The 15,214-nt window shown below is 47.3% G+C and overlaps 7 protein-coding genes across 7 annotated transcripts; 5 read left to right on the top strand and 2 right to left on the bottom strand.

Moving 5' to 3' along the window:
* Window positions 1-1,104: 1,104 nt before the first annotated feature.
* N7469_010501 (putative DNA polymerase iota) lies at window positions 1,105-2,858 on the bottom strand (the record flags this gene model as incomplete). The annotated part of the gene is made up of 3 exons (XM_056649406.1): window positions 1,105-1,814; window positions 1,876-2,755; window positions 2,811-2,858. 3 exons carry the CDS (start codon window positions 2,856-2,858, stop codon window positions 1,105-1,107), a joined length of 1,638 nt encoding a protein of 545 aa, XP_056496537.1.
* Window positions 2,859-3,551: 693 nt separating this feature from the next.
* Window positions 3,552-3,897, top strand: N7469_010500 (AMP-binding enzyme; the record flags this gene model as incomplete). Its single annotated transcript, XM_056649405.1, has 2 exons — window positions 3,552-3,562; window positions 3,696-3,897. The coding sequence occupies 2 exons, from the start codon at window positions 3,552-3,554 to the stop codon at window positions 3,895-3,897; spliced, it is 213 nt and encodes a 70-aa protein (XP_056496536.1).
* Window positions 3,898-4,156: 259 nt separating this feature from the next.
* On the top strand, window positions 4,157-4,384 carry N7469_010499 (AMP-binding enzyme; the record flags this gene model as incomplete). The annotated part of the gene is made up of 1 exon (XM_056649404.1): window positions 4,157-4,384. One exon carries the CDS (start codon window positions 4,157-4,159, stop codon window positions 4,382-4,384), a length of 228 nt encoding a protein of 75 aa, XP_056496535.1.
* A 1,767-nt stretch (window positions 4,385-6,151) lies between these two features.
* N7469_010498 (uncharacterized protein) lies at window positions 6,152-7,189 on the top strand (the record flags this gene model as incomplete). The annotated part of the gene is made up of 1 exon (XM_056649403.1): window positions 6,152-7,189. One exon carries the CDS (start codon window positions 6,152-6,154, stop codon window positions 7,187-7,189), a length of 1,038 nt encoding a protein of 345 aa, XP_056496534.1.
* A 739-nt stretch (window positions 7,190-7,928) lies between these two features.
* N7469_010497 (C2 domain protein) lies at window positions 7,929-11,863 on the bottom strand (the record flags this gene model as incomplete). Its single annotated transcript, XM_056649402.1, has 5 exons — window positions 7,929-9,377; window positions 9,448-10,935; window positions 10,991-11,365; window positions 11,432-11,467; window positions 11,525-11,863. 5 exons carry the CDS (start codon window positions 11,861-11,863, stop codon window positions 7,929-7,931), a joined length of 3,687 nt encoding a protein of 1,228 aa, XP_056496533.1.
* Window positions 11,864-11,886: 23 nt separating this feature from the next.
* Window positions 11,887-12,351, top strand: N7469_010496 (uncharacterized protein; the record flags this gene model as incomplete). The annotated part of the gene is made up of 2 exons (XM_056649401.1): window positions 11,887-11,904; window positions 12,055-12,351. 2 exons carry the CDS (start codon window positions 11,887-11,889, stop codon window positions 12,349-12,351), a joined length of 315 nt encoding a protein of 104 aa, XP_056496532.1.
* A 2,070-nt stretch (window positions 12,352-14,421) lies between these two features.
* N7469_010495 (uncharacterized protein) lies at window positions 14,422-14,930 on the top strand (the record flags this gene model as incomplete). Its single annotated transcript, XM_056649400.1, has 2 exons — window positions 14,422-14,435; window positions 14,456-14,930. The coding sequence occupies 2 exons, from the start codon at window positions 14,422-14,424 to the stop codon at window positions 14,928-14,930; spliced, it is 489 nt and encodes a 162-aa protein (XP_056496531.1).
* Between the last annotated feature and the right edge of the window lie 284 nt (window positions 14,931-15,214).

Genomic DNA, 15,214 nt, shown 5'->3' with positions numbered 1-15,214 from the left:
CAAAACTCGGGGCAGGCTATGTAATGTAGTATTTTACTACACGAGAAGGGGCAAATTTTCAACAAAATGCCAAGCCCAGGAGTCTGGGGGACCCCCAGCTCGATGCTCGACAAGGGGGGTCAAATCCCACGCTAGCTAGCGAACAACATACGAAAGTGGAAACACCGTCTAATTCCTTTCCAAAGTTGTCGTACGGTGGTGGAAAGAAGAAACAAAGAGTCGGTCCTACGTGTGTTTCTGATTGGAGGATTTGGACCGGGGTTGTATATTAATTCTCTCAGGTAGACGCCACGCACATGCAAGTTTTACCAACACTCTGCCCTCGGGAATTAGGGCTAGAATGGCTGACAGTATCAAGCACCACTCTTTTGGAAACTGAGCTACAACATCTAATTCTGAGTTGAAATCAAATAGCATGCTTGGAAACTTGCACATTCTCTGGCTATACAATACTCTCAAGATAATAAGAGTCCCATCAGGGGTCGAGCCTTGACTCCTTGAAGTCCACACTAAAAGTGTCTAATTTCCCCGCATCGCACCAACTCAAGCCACTTCTCCAATGAGCAACACCCCAGCCTCAACTAGTGTACTTCCTTTCACCACGTCGCTTTTTATTCCTCTTCGTTCGCAAAAATCCACCTGCCATTCAAACTATAATCCCTTTGGAGTTGAGCTTTGACTCACCACGTAAAAGGCTATCTTTCAATTTTTCTCTTCCTCTGTCTAGCAAAATGTCGTTGTCTTCCTTGCGTAGCGCCGCACGGATAATTGTCGGCCAGGGATTCAATAAAATCAGTCTCGCCAAGAATACATGGAAAGGTTATCATGTGTACTATTCTGGTAATAACCCACGGGGCTTTCTCTCTCAAGAGCAGTTTGAGTCGGCGCTAAGCCCTGGCCCAATCTAGTGTATGCCGGACCTATTCCCGCGTTAAGTGAACTCGTTCGTACAGGATCAATCTCCGTAGCTTGGCTTCGCTCCGCTTGACCTTTCGAGTCTTCGTTAAGAAGAAATCAGCTGCCGTGATTCGCGGGGAAATTCTCTGTCCGATGTGTCTGGACTCTCGCCTCCTACTGAATCCGAGAATTCTTTTTAGAGTGTGGTCAATTCTCCTCGCTAACGTGATATAGCGCATGCGCTTGCTGAGCAAAATGCGGGATTGGAGCCCCGCAAATAGAACACTCGATGCTTAACAGTGGCGCATCTTGGTCTTCGTCGCCGTCTTCATCTTGCCACCCACATTGCTCATCCACATGTACATCAGGTGTCAGCGTCGGAGGATCATCTGACTCATATACAGTCCACTCTCGCAAAACCGTTTCCTGCTGACGGAACATTTTCCCAATATCTCGACCACTGCTTTGTTTCTGATCTCCCGCACTTTCGACCATATTTGTGACTGCAATGTTCATAAGACCAAGGTCCCATCCAGACTTTTCGGTGTGCAATTTGCGAAACATTCCCATGGCATGATCTTGAACGATCCGCTCGGCCAATGAATCGAGATTTTCATCTAAATTAAAGACAAAACTTGGCAGTGGTGCTGAACGCGAGATTCGATTGGAGTTGTATGTCCGAATTCCATCTGTTTCTGGTGCATTTCTCGGTCGCGTCGATAGGCGCAGGGTACGTGGGTGGGCCAGCCATCGTGGTTTCTCGGCATTAGCATCGCCCCTGTCGACCAAATCGGCTCTCATTCGCCGGAGGAGACTTTTAGTCAAGACTGTAAGTTCACGCCGCACATTTTCCATACTATCAAGACGCCCACGGCCGTATGTATCTTCGATACTTATTTGGGAGGGTAAATCACTGCCTTCCGTTACTTCGGTATTGTCCACGCCATGTAAGACCCCCCCATATTCTCTGGCCGATACCTTTTGCTGCGCCTGGTCCACCGAGGGTTTTCTCTAGTAGTGGTGGGCCCATGTTAGGGTGTAAACGAACATCTCGCACCGTAACCTTTCCTTCGCCGATATCCCGTCCGGTGACCCTTGCTCTCAACTTCTGTGCTAGTCGTGACCCAATGCCAGGTATCTTTTGGATCTCATGGGAGTCTATAAATCTGATCACGTTGCTCTCTGAACCATCATGGGCCATTTCATACGGCGGAACCAGCGTTGTTTGTTGGTTTGGTTTATGAACGCTGCCAACCAACTTGGCCAGTAATTTGGATGTCGAGACTCCACCCGTAGCAGTGAAGCCTTTCTCGTACTCAAGTTTGCTTCTCAAATGTGAAAGAAGATGCGAGCCTATGAGCAGTCTCACCCCAAGTCTCGAAATTTCATTTGCCGGCCCTGAGGACTCCCCTGTCTGCGGCGGAATGGTAAAACCATGAAATCCAGTGGCATCGTATGTAAATCCAATAGTGGGGTCACTTTTGTCTAGGTGGAAGAAGGAGGATTCCATATTACTTCGATTTAGCAAATCCATGTTATAGTCCACCATTTCAGTGACATCGAGGGACAGCTCGTCAAAACCTAGCCTCTCGACACGGCCACCCCAAATAAAGCCCCGGATGAAATGATAGATGTCTTTTGATGCATCCCGAAATTTCGTTAGATCTTCACCTAGGACGATCACCACCTCCGGGCAGATGCGTTTGGCGTCTTTGATCAGTTGCAATTTGTGTAACCCGCGACGGCGGGCCTCGTAGTTGCAGGTAACAACGATCTGCTTCTGCTGGACTGCCAAAGGTTGAGATTTCAAGGCAGGCTGCTCCACTTCAAACACAGAAGCATAAAAGCAATCATAGTCCTGATTTTGTTAACCTGGGTTTCTCCACAGCAAGTAAATACGATAGATTACCTACCAGGTGAAGGACGATGCGACGGTCGTCGCGCACTGGTGGCGCAGCCATTGACCCTGATTTTACGCCGGTATCTCCATGGATTCTGGTCGTAAGCCAGAGCCAAAGCCGTGGATTAGACCCGACTCTGACCTTGAGTCGAGATTGCCTCTTGGTAGAAATTGGAATGGTTCGTGCCGAGATCGACGGGTTCGTGGCCTGCAGAAATCTTAGTCATCTTCCAACATCACGAATTAGTTAGTTACTTGTTTGGAGGTTATTCCAAGGCCGGGAAAAGATGAAATATTCTACTGTTTGAATTAAAATATGGTACTTTGGTTCTAACAGGATTGTTCAAATCGAATCAATCCTATCTATAGTCGTAGATAATTAGTGCTGAACGTCGCCTGACATAAATATATGGGCGAGTACCACAGTACCTGCTATTGCACTCAAAGGCCTGCCAGTAGGTAGATGCAATATAAAACATAACCCCTCATCGCCTCCCATCTCATTCTCGCAATTCAATTCAGCCAATTAAATATACAAAATAACACAAATATGAGAGATTGCAAGGTATCCTCTTCCGCGTGACAGCGGGGCGAACGCATGATTGTCTTGGCCGTGGAGAGCAAAGCCCAAGATGGCTCGACTAATCTAGCTAGATTAATCGGACCATCTGATAGGTATTGACCTCAATCTCGCTAAACGACCAGGGCCTTTCTCAGGGTTATAAAGATATCAATTTTAGTCAATTCAATAATAATGCTAGTCATGTGAGCCATTACAGTGCTTCGCCTATGCGCCTATGCAGGCCCAAATGATTTGCGTTGTCCAATCCTGACGCTAGCTGCAGCTGAGCTGCAGAAAGTGATATCCATATCATGGAGATAGTCGAGCTTTGTGAAGGACTATTACGCCCGACGTCCAAACAAAACTCCTAGATGCTGAAAGTTGCGGTTTGTACCTGCAGGCTGTTGAGCTGAAGATTTCAGCGTCAGTTGCCTTGAAGGAGGCGCCTCGTGTCCAAGCGATCGCTGTGCCTGATAATGGTGTCTTTATGAACGAAGCACCAGCTTCCAACTACACGTATCCTAGGACGTTGGAATAGGATAAAGATGATCCTTGGATTGTCTTTGATACACCAGGGGCCACTAGGTATCCGAAATCGCTCAAATATTCATATTATTTGGTGGGGATGGCAGGTGTTGTCTCGAGTATTCCAGGTACTGAGGGATGTTGGGTTGAACAGTATAGCAACAAACGACTGCTCACCCCATTGCCGTCTTTACATGAAGAATGATCTTTTCTCGTTTGATTCAGTTCACATGGCAATACTCGGCCAATCAAGGTTATTACAGTTAGCTGCAATGCTTCTCATCCTAGGATTGACAATCTTTGTCGACACAGTTCTCGCTATTGGACCTTCCAAACCAGCAGCTTCCAGCATCATTCAGGATGCCATCAGATACAGAATTATGAATGCAGACTTACTCACTGCGGCCCTCATCGAGGAAATGTGCTTCGGTCCAGGAGGACTTGATGCCTTACGACATCTTGACTTCGTACACTACGCTTCTGGCAACAATGCTTTATGAATTGCTCTTTATCCGACGGGTTGATGATCAAGTGCAACCTATATTCAAGCTCTGCCCGGATCGAGGTCGCAATGAGACGACTGATCTCTGGACAAAGCACCCTGTTGATAAGGGACTGTGGAAAATCATCGGTCGAGACGATGACCATGTGGGTTATACGCATGGGGAGAGACTCATGCTTCTCGACCGGAGCCGGAGGTTGAAGCTCACCCCGAGGTGAAATCGGCATTTATGGGGAGTATGGTCGTTCTGCGCCGATACTCTTCCTTTGAATTGTAACCTGGTCCAGTGGATGAGCATGGTCAGGAGTCCTTCTTTGCTTTATTGCAGCATCATATTGAGGAGGTGGACTCTTAAATTCATCACTGCGCTCGGCTCTCTCAAGACCGGATTATGATTTCTCGGAAAGAAGCCATTTGTGAGGACGGTGAAGGGGATGTGGGGAGAATACAAACCTTGGCGGCGTATCAAAATGAGATCGTGAGTTTGTTAGCTTGATATTCCAGCTCCCAAAGTTGGCATTAATAGTATCATGCCAAGCCTATTTACAGATCGGAAAATTTGTTTTAATTCACACTGCACGACCTCGTGATCCTTGCTCTCTTTTGTCTCAGTCCATGAGTAGTAGATGATACTAGTTACTGGCTAGATCTGCCAGGCTCGGAAGTGGACCGGTGGAGATAGCCGACGGCTGAAGGTGGACGAGCCATGGGACGGGGAGGAACTAGAAGTAAAAAGAAAGACTCGAAAGGACCGTTTGCGGAGATGCGACGCGCAATGCGTCTTGGTTGGCTGATCTTAGATTGACTAATTCAATACAATCCATACATAACTACTTGTACACCTATCAGTATTTAGTAGATGTCGTGCTAACTGAATATGGAGGACTAGTCACGTTGTGAGTGATGGATCCAGTAAGACATTGGAGTGTCCAGACCACGCCACTCACTTCCGTTGCATTTCAGGTTTATACAACAAAACTAAAGTGATCTGAAAATGTAAGAGAGGCAAATGAGACAATAATGACTAGTCAATATTATCTATAATTTCAAATCCGTTGATCATTCATTCTAACTCATATTTTACTATTATGTTGCTATGTATGTACTCCGTACTCGTGTTTATTATGCTGGTATCAGCCCCACTTTGTTCTTTTTTTAGAATGCAATCAGTCAACAATTGTAGGTACTTGTTTACTTAGTTATAGACTGCTACTCTGTATGTATGGACAATCTAATAATACGTTAATTAATAAATCAGCTCCTAGATTATATTTACAGAAGATCAGCTCTACAGAAATAGAATAGTTCAATGCAAGTCTGACATTCTCCAATAGTTTAAAATTAAATTAGAGCGGCAATCCAGGTCGATCGCCATCTCCGGCCGCGCGCAGGCTGGATGTGGCGTCAATAGTTCAACCCTCTCAAGAAAAATCTCTGCCTTCTGAATTGAAGATTTATTCTTTCAATAACTCAACTTCTTTTTTTTTCCCTTTCCCTCTGTGGTGGACTGAATACTATCCCCCCCGCGAAGGTATACCTGGTGCCAGTATTGGCTGCAAGGTCGATCACGGTGACATCGCAAGCGCCGACTATTCTTAGCGCAAACCCCCGCCACTTCAACTTCTTCTCTTCGCTGGAGATCTGCTCTGCGTTGCTCTACTCTTCTCTCCCCTCTTCTTTTTCCACCACGTCATGCTTTTCCTCGATGCCACCTACTCCCTCTTCTTCGTCTGATTTGCCTTCACATACATCCTGCACCTCCATCATGTCCTGTTTACAACCGCCCCCAAGCAACAATCATCGCAACATTACATCACGACCAAAACTCACCCTTCAAACCACCTCTCTCCCTCTTACATTTGGCTCTTCAACAACCGGTCTCTCGCGATCTTTCACAGCAAATGCTACTGCTTCACCAACCGTTCGAAATACCTTTAAAAATGCTTACGACGTCACATCTCCATCTTCCGCAACTACATCCCCCTCCAAAGCTCCATCCAGCCACCGATTAAACACCAGCAAACCCATCTCCCCTTACCTCAACCTCACAAACACAAACACATCCTTCGGCAGCCGAAGTCCCTACACACATCCCCTCGGTCTGCGAAGCATTTTACGCAACTCTCCTCTGGAGGGAGCCTCACGTCGACGCTCAGGCTCCATATCCGCGGGCACTAGTGGACCCGGCGGCGCAGGCGCACGCCGGATCTTCTTCCCAGCCAAGAAATCAGTAAGCTTCCGTCATAATCTGGAGGAAGAAATTCGCACCGAAAAATACACGGCGCAGCACCTGGATCTATTGTACGAAGAGGCAGTGCACGAGGCAGACAGTGGGGCTGAATCCAGCACGGATACGAACGTTACCCACACCGCCAGCAACGTTACGACCAAAGTGCAATCGCAATCGGAATCGCAAACGGAGGGATCTGCCATAACTACCTCCTCAGAATCCGACTCGGATTCAACAAATTTATCCGTTTCAGAGTCTAGTACCGACGAAGGTAGCGCCGACGAAACGGGTGTTCGGACATGCCTTTCAAAAGATGAGCGCAAGAAACGACGGACGTTGCGCATAGAGAGACAGGTTCGCGCTGTGGCGTTGTTAGATGGTCTCGAGGCTGATCCGTACCCGTCGACGCCCCAGACTCCGCGGCAGAGTCGTGTTAAACGACGGCGTGAATGGAAGTGGACGTTGGGTCCTATCGAAGGGAGTCCAGATACGACGTCGCAGTCAATACCATTGGAACAGTCTGTGCCCTCGTGTGTTTTAGCGGGATCACAGCCTGAATCAAAGTACCAATGACTATGGGAGTTGAATGGCAGGAACACACTATGTATTCCGACATGTCGTTAATAGACGCATAATTGCGATGCATTTCCCTCGGGCTTGCTGAGATGAATCATGTGGTGTGTGGTTTTTCTTGCTTTGGTTTCGTTTGCTAGAGGCGCTGGTGGCGGATTACTTTACCCTTCTTCATCCTTTTCTTTTCTTTGCTAGCGAATCATCCTCTTCTCGTTATATGAGGGCACTACTACACATTACCGGTATCATTAATATACTAAAGACCTTTGGACATACATCAATTTTTCTCATGGCCCTTTTCGATTCGACCTCTATTCATAGCAGTACCCCGGACTCCATGGTTCTGCCAATTGTGCCAAATTAACTTGACGTAGCGCCATCCCTTGGCAAGTGATGAGAAGTGCAGCTCGCGCAGCTCGTGCAGCTCATGCAGCCACAGACCGCAGCGTCAGTGCAAGTCCAGTCGTGCTGCTACTGACCAGGAGGAGCTGTCAAACATGTTGACTGCATACATGGATGCCATGGGCTAGTACCGGTAAAGACTATCTCCCCAGAATATACAGAACTGCTGAGATATTGTTTAGAACTAGATCAAGATCATCTTAGGCGCCGACGAACGCCGTACAAAATACTAAATGACATGAAGACATTCTCGAACTAGGACATCCGAAAGTGAACAACTATTTCCAAGCATAACTTATCACAAACTTGATGGGAAAATGTACTCATATCAGTACACTCAAGTCTCAGTCTCAACATCAGGCTCACGCCCAGTTAATCCCCCAATGCCAACCTTCTTCTTCATTTTATTCACGGCATATTTAGCCTCGTCTTTGGCAAAGAGCGCATTACGCGCTGGACGCCACTGCATCAAGCCACGCTGTTGCCGCTGCTCAGTCCGTTTATTAGACCGTTCTGTTTCTTGAGAAACGCTTGGTCGTGACGAGGAAGCTGTAGCGGGACTAATAGTCGAGGGACCGTTAGAGAGTTGTTCACTGTCTGAATCAGAGGATTCACCCGATTGTTCATCCTCATTGTTCTCCCCTGGAGCTCCCCCTCTAGGTCCACCATTTGCCTGTCCCGAGTCAGGTTGTCCCTTTAATGGTGGCGGAGTCACCGGGTCATGAGGAGGAGAATCACGACCGGGCTCCGCCATTTTACGCCCGACAGAATCTGTATAGGCGCGCGGGTCGTGACCAAATGCACCGCTCCAGTCGTGGCCTTCGCGATCAATCCAACGACGACGCTCTGCTGGGTCGGCTTGTTTGAGAATGTCCCTGCCGTCGATGAGGGATTTCTCGTGTTTCTGCTGGACTTCTTCGGGGACATCCTTCGAGACGGTGCGGGATCGAACACCCTGTGCATTACACGCTTCCCAGGTCTCAAAGGTTTCGCGTGAGTCATTGTCGACGACGAATTGCTCGTGGGACTCATCGATACCTGGCGAGAACAAGGCTCTGAGTTGGAGTCTTCCAACCTCAGTGAGATCTTCGAGACCGGGCACTTCTTTCGCTTTCCAGTTCTTTTCCGTGATATAATTCTGTGTTAGACGTGGGCCAGCCTTCGTAGTCCAAATAGGAATATCAATGTCAGTCGTCTCGTTATCGACTAGATGCTGCAACCAGAGAACAGCATATGCAGCAGCATGACGTTTGCCCTTGGTATGGAACTCAAAGACAACGGGCGATCTATAACGGTGCTTCACGGGCATTCTCAAGGAATCACGATAAGTCGCGTCGGATGTATCGTAGATGACGTCGCTGCCCTCCATTTTAGAAAACCTGCTCGTAATCTTGCCCACGCTGCCTCCAGTGCGAAGCTTGATCTTCGCGTAATGGCCGTAACCCTTTGCCACAATTTTGTCGGACGCAAATTCAAAGGTACCGACATCCCAGCCAAGCATGGGTGGAGGGAGCTTCGTTTCGACGTGGCGGAACAGAACAGAGATTCGAATGCGTCCAAACCCGACGCCTCCATCTAGTGGATACCATCGGGTAACCTGGGAGCTTGTCTCGAAGATATCGGAGAGTTTGATGGGGACGACACCGAGGATGGGGTCATGCTCGCGGTATCGTTGATCGCGAACGGTGACTGTCACTACGGCAGATCGCCAATCACGGACGAAACGCTCGGTTCCAGCATTGAAGATGGGCTTGGAACTCACGGCTTTAGGACGTGTACGGTAGATCTGAAAGGAACGAGGAAGAAATCAAGGTCAGCTCTCCGAAAATGAAACAAAAGGTGGAAAAGTTACTTACCAGCTGGTCATTAAGCAGAATCTTACAGTAGCTTGTAGGAAGGTCGTCGCCTTGCTCCTCGGTGTTCTCACCGAACGGCTTAGCAGGCTCATACTCCTTGCCCTTCCGGTTTCCATCGCTGCCCTTGATATTGGCAAGTTGTAGGTTCACAATCTGATGAACGACAATGTGCAAAATACCACTTGGCCAAATGGGATCAGGAGGTGTATGCATGACGGCATCTTCCTCATCATTGTTAATGGTACCCTTTTCATCCTCGAATGTTGGGTCTCCTTTGAGATTCTCGGGAAGATCCTTCTTCTTGCCATCGGTACGAAGCTCAGGTCGTAGCTTGGGTTTACCGAAGTATCCGACTTCCCAGTGCAGTTGGCCGGGCATCTCACTGCCCTCATCGAGACCCTGTAGCTTGGAGACCTGAGGATACATGCGGCTGGGGTGTTGCAGCATTTCCCGAATGGGCAGCTCGACTTTACCGACGATATCGTCCGCGGTGTTACGGTCAGAGTCCCAGAGTTCAATACTTAGATTTTCATCCGCCTTAATTAACTCTGGTGTGACAAGTAAGGCTGCAGTTTCCTCCCAAATTGGATTCAGATCATCTGTAATCACTCGAGTGCAGTACATGGGCTTGCCATACTTCGAGAAAGACAAGTTGATGTACGGGTCACTGCCACCACCCTCGCTGCCCCGGCGATCCTGCTTGCTCAAACCAACGGCGCGGTGGATACGAACCCACATAACACCGAGTGCCAATGTATCCTTGTGGATATCGTCTCCCTTAAGCATCATGCTTAGGTCCATTGTCATAGATTTAGGCGCAGCAAACATAGCACAAGCAGTTCCGATAGCATAATTCACGAAGTTAGAGATCAAAGGCAGATTAAGAATGTTGACACCTTTCCGGAGCATGGGCACACATCCTGCCTTTACATGTGGAATTCCAACCAAGCTGAAAGTAAGCTCTTTCGCAAATGGCGGCTCGGGAGTCATTTGCAGACGCATTCTAACAGTTCCAACCAACTCGGTAAGTTCGACGAAAACAGGGAAAGGCACACCGAAGAGACCGCGGATACCCAAGTAAAACACGATTTGCATGTGCATATTGCTGGCCTTGGATGAGGTGCTTGCACCTGTTGGTTTGGCATGGTACGCAAAGGAAGCCTCGATGTTATAGTAATCGCCACCCTCTTCTGCTGCTGCAGCCTCTTGAGGATCCTTATTTTTAATGTTGTCCTGGTGAATATTTTCCTTGAGATTCTCCACATGGTCATCAGGAAGGGCACGCATGCTAAGAATTCGGAGGGGGTTGTTTCCCTGGTCTATTTCGGCGATGCGAACATTTTCAACGACACTAGGGGCAGAAGCTTGCATGATATCCTCGATGGTATCAGCCATTGGTGTGAGCATGTCTGGGTTGACCAGACCCCAAACTACAGCAAGGAAGCTGTTCATCCATTCAACGGATTCGGGTAGGAGGTTTGCAGTAGCCTGATCTTTGTCAATCTCGTGTTGGCTGTATATGTTGCTTATTGAAGAGACTTACTGTTTCACCACGAAGCTGTTCACTCCTCCACTCCATATCCTTGCCACTCCTGATTACTTGTTGCACCCATAGCCAGACGCCGCTTGTAATGCATGCGGCCAATGGGACAAGGCCTAGTAGAGATCCCCCGAAGAATCGACCAAGCACGATGATTGCTAAGGGAATTCCAACACAAAGACCCATCGCGCGCCTCTCCAATTGGTCGAACATCGGCTTGTATGTTACAGTCGGGGTGGGATGGAATAGCACGTTTGTCTTCTCTCCGCGAATTGGGACATCGGATGTTGTACCCTCCGCAATGGGGTCTGGAGGCGCAGTGACATCTTGATTCTCTTTGTACTCCGGAAATTCCTGATCATGGCTAGTTTGAATTTCCTTTAAATATGTTTCATTAGCCTATGCTGACTGCATGCCAAGGTGTTTACGGTTGTCAAGACTCACGGTTGGTCGTCCGAGGTTCGCATTGGGAACCGTCAACTGGTAGAAACAATCAAATTAGTGCTTGAGTCCTTTTATACCGCTATGATCACTCACTGTTGGATTTTTGACAGCTTCCATAGATTCTTCATCTTGGTCCTCCACCCCAATCTCCCTACCGGTGGTTGGGTCGGTTACCATCCGGGTCTTAGCCTTTGACACCTCTCGTGCCTTATGGGTGGATACGTCTTCCTGGCCTTCTCCGAAGTCTGCAATTTTCTGATCCCTCTCTTGCTTCGCTTTGTTTTCCTCGTCAATTCGGCGGTCTCGCTCTTTCTTTTCCTTGTCAAGGTGTTCGACAAACTTCTGGACTGTAGGGACAGGGTTAGCACCACTCCAGTGCTCTCCTACGCGATGACGCTGCGGAGATTCGGTCTTTTTGCCATTGCTCGCCATTCTGGAGATTAAATTACGGCAGTATGGCTGATGATTATGCGGTATGTGGCGGGTGATCTATATGCAAACGTTGAATGTTCAATATTGGATGGGGGAGTGTGGGGATTTCTCTCCTCCCCCGTTTGCACTGGACCTGAAAGAAAAGAATTGAAAAGTACTCAGAGTATCCCAATGTAAGAAAATGAAGGTAGTTTCAATGTCAAATGGTGAGAAGTGGTCAAGATCTTTTTGGAGCTGGGCAGCTTCCCCCAGAACTACGTCATCGGTCCGGGCGGAACCCGGAAAATGCCATGACGCTCTCTCGACTCGCCAATTTCCATTCACAACCAATTTGGATGATCTGCGAGATTGAATCCCTGGAAGATGCAATTTCCCCCACATTAAATGCTGTGCTGTTGTTCCAGTCCTCCAAGCACCGTCAGCGTGGCGGAATCCCTCTCTTGGCGACGCGTGAGCTCATTCAGCAGGTTCTCGATTACCAAATCTAGATCTTGTCGGTGATTCTCTACTGGGCAGCTATAACCCAATTTGTAGCTCTACAAATTCAAAGTAGAAATATTCGATGCCAAAACCGGGGAATGAAATCAATTGGCACGATCAAATGCGTGAGTTGTCCAGTACACATACTGTACATGTAGTCGTCGCGTTTAGACAAGACCCATTCTATGATGTCACTAGGTGCCTGTTTATTCAGTCATAACTTGAATCAATGCATAATATCATCATGAAAGGAGTTGTGATACAGTGTCACGTCTTGAAATACTGCATGGGGTACATTTCGCATAGGCTGTAATTCATACCTTTTGGAGCTCAGTCGCATCTTCCAGACTCTAGATCCATCAGGTGAATTGTTGAGAAAAGCTGCCGATCAATGTGAATGTTGCGGTCAGATATCAACCCACATTTGATTCGATTTACGATTATTGATCTATTAAATGATCGGCAGCTGAAAGTCAAACTGCCGGGGAACCCTGTGATGATAGCAGATCTATTCAGATGACTAGCCGTTTGGCGATGTCATAGTAGTTCATGAGCTAATGCAGATCGGCAAGTCCAATACGGGGATGGATTGGAACCTACACACCTGTTATTCCTGGGGGAATGAAGCGGACTACTATTGTCTGTACTTGCGTAGTGTGTAATAGGCATGGCCTACTTATTTAATTAGGTACTCAGGTAGGTGATAGTATTACTACCACCTAATAGGATACCATGGAGTGTGGATAGACACTCCCTGCGAGCTCCCTGCATTTCAGATAGGCTGCCAGATTATTCTAGCATACCCTACTAGATATAACAGGTAACTATCCTTCCGTCGAAAATAACTTCTCATAATGCGTTCTGTTGAATCGTAGATACTATCGCCTCCAGCCTCAGGTGCCTTATATTCAGGACACTACATTAGTGTCAGAAGACGCGACCATCGCTACTAGATTTGAGTCTCAGCGCTATGGATAGCGCTGAGGCTCAAGCACCACGCACTGCAATTCAAATATGACTGTATTCTAGTCCATTCGTCTTCTGTTTGTGTGATGGTAAAAAAGGCCAAAAACAGCAGAGATAAACACTTCACTATTAACTAGTACGTGGTGAATTGTTAATCAAAGGGATCGGCAAGCCGGCGGATGGATCTGGGGTTGGAACCCCAGATCCAAGGTTGCCAAGACCGAACCGAAGCACTGGGAGTATAAATCAACATCAATCAAATGCATCCCATTCCATGCATACGTGGTAGCTGGCCGAGTACTCTTGAATTACAGAGGTTTTGTGACGATGAACTCTTTATCTTCCCTGAGGATTTGAGCTAGTAGCTCGAATAAATGCTTGCTTGACACGCCGAATGCCGGTCAGGATAAGTCGCAATTCTGTTCTCAGAAGCCTTCAATCTGTAGCAGGAACAACAGTCTTCACGAATCCCCAGTAACCATCGAAAGGCAGAGCTGGTCAATACCTCAAGTATGCTTGATTGTGTACAAAGATGGCCTCAAGTAATCGAGGGGGCTGGTGAATAGGCAGATGCAACATCAATTTACTACATAGTCATGTTACCGAGAATACGCCTGATCTGAGAAAGCAAACAGGGGACTCTCGGCAATAACTTTCAGATGAACAACTATAGCTAAGGATACTAATATCTTGCAGTGAATGGATCGATTTGGAGCTACTTTTGGCGACTGTTTCAAGAACCTATCTAGATGGGTTGTACACATTAGAGCAATTGAAAGTAAAGATGGTCTATTCCAAATTGATACTGTTTTAAATTGATAATTCTATGACCAGGAGCCTCTCCTGGCCAACTTGTATTGGCGTGCTATGCGACAAGCAGCCATCTGGAATGTCTTTCGCCTACTGCGACATCATGGACTGGTGGATCTAGATTGTCTCACACTCCCGGTTGACCTTTTTCATTCGACTGATGATACGTCCATAACCACCTAGTTCCCCTGTTGTTTCTCTTTCGTCTCCAACGAGAATCGACGGGCATTCGAGGACAAGATTCCCTTGCAATATTCAGCGTGGACTTTCGATGTTGACTGGTAAGTTTCTACTCTCCCACCATGACTTTTTACATGTATCTCATTTAAGCTTTAGGTTATCTACTGTCATCGTTCGCTGCCGCACTCCCATACACGACGCTCTAATCCTGATCAACCAGAGCGGGATTCTTGGCAAATTGTCAGTCGCACGATACAATCGATTGAAAGAATTGCACCTTGATTTCCAACACTTGCATAAGCCAACAGACCGACAAGGCCCTCCACCCAAGAATGGACGACATCCCATGTCGAACTCAACCTTTGGCTTTTGGCTACCTCATGGTCTGGGTCAGGATCCCGGCCTCAAAGAAATGCTATTCCAGCAATCCCTTGACCGCGGTGCAGCGATCGAAACCGCCTTTACACAAATGGAGCACATGAGATGGAGAGTCTTCTCGATCACTCTCCGATGGGTGGATTTGGATGACCGAAACATCGACATCCTGGCAGCGGAAGAAGAGTGGGACGAGGAGATTGAAGACCAGGAAGATGACGACTCAGACACTGATTTCGACGGCATGTTTGACTGAAAAATATCGAGTTTCAGGAAGAAGCGAAGTCAAGAGAAAATATTATATTAGGTGGTCATCAATGCTCATATTGTTCCGATTTGCTTGATACTAGTATACTAGTACATCAGCAATATTGAGATATCCAGCGGTTGTTATTATTCAAAGATTATCATCATGGTGTTGGAAAAAGATTGTATCCATTGCTTCTTAGTTACTTATCTCAAATTAAGATGGCTTTCATCAATTACAACAGTTAACATCATGATAATATTTTTCTAGTACACTGTCATAGAAGATGGGAT

The sequence above is a fragment of the Penicillium citrinum genome (assembly GCF_028827155.1).
Source record: "Penicillium citrinum strain IBT 23319 chromosome Unknown utg000009l:1.0-4274883.0:1.0-4276374.0, whole genome shotgun sequence".
Lineage (NCBI taxonomy): Eukaryota > Fungi > Ascomycota > Eurotiomycetes > Eurotiales > Aspergillaceae > Penicillium > Penicillium citrinum.
This window is presented reverse-complemented; position numbering and strand designations above follow the sequence as displayed.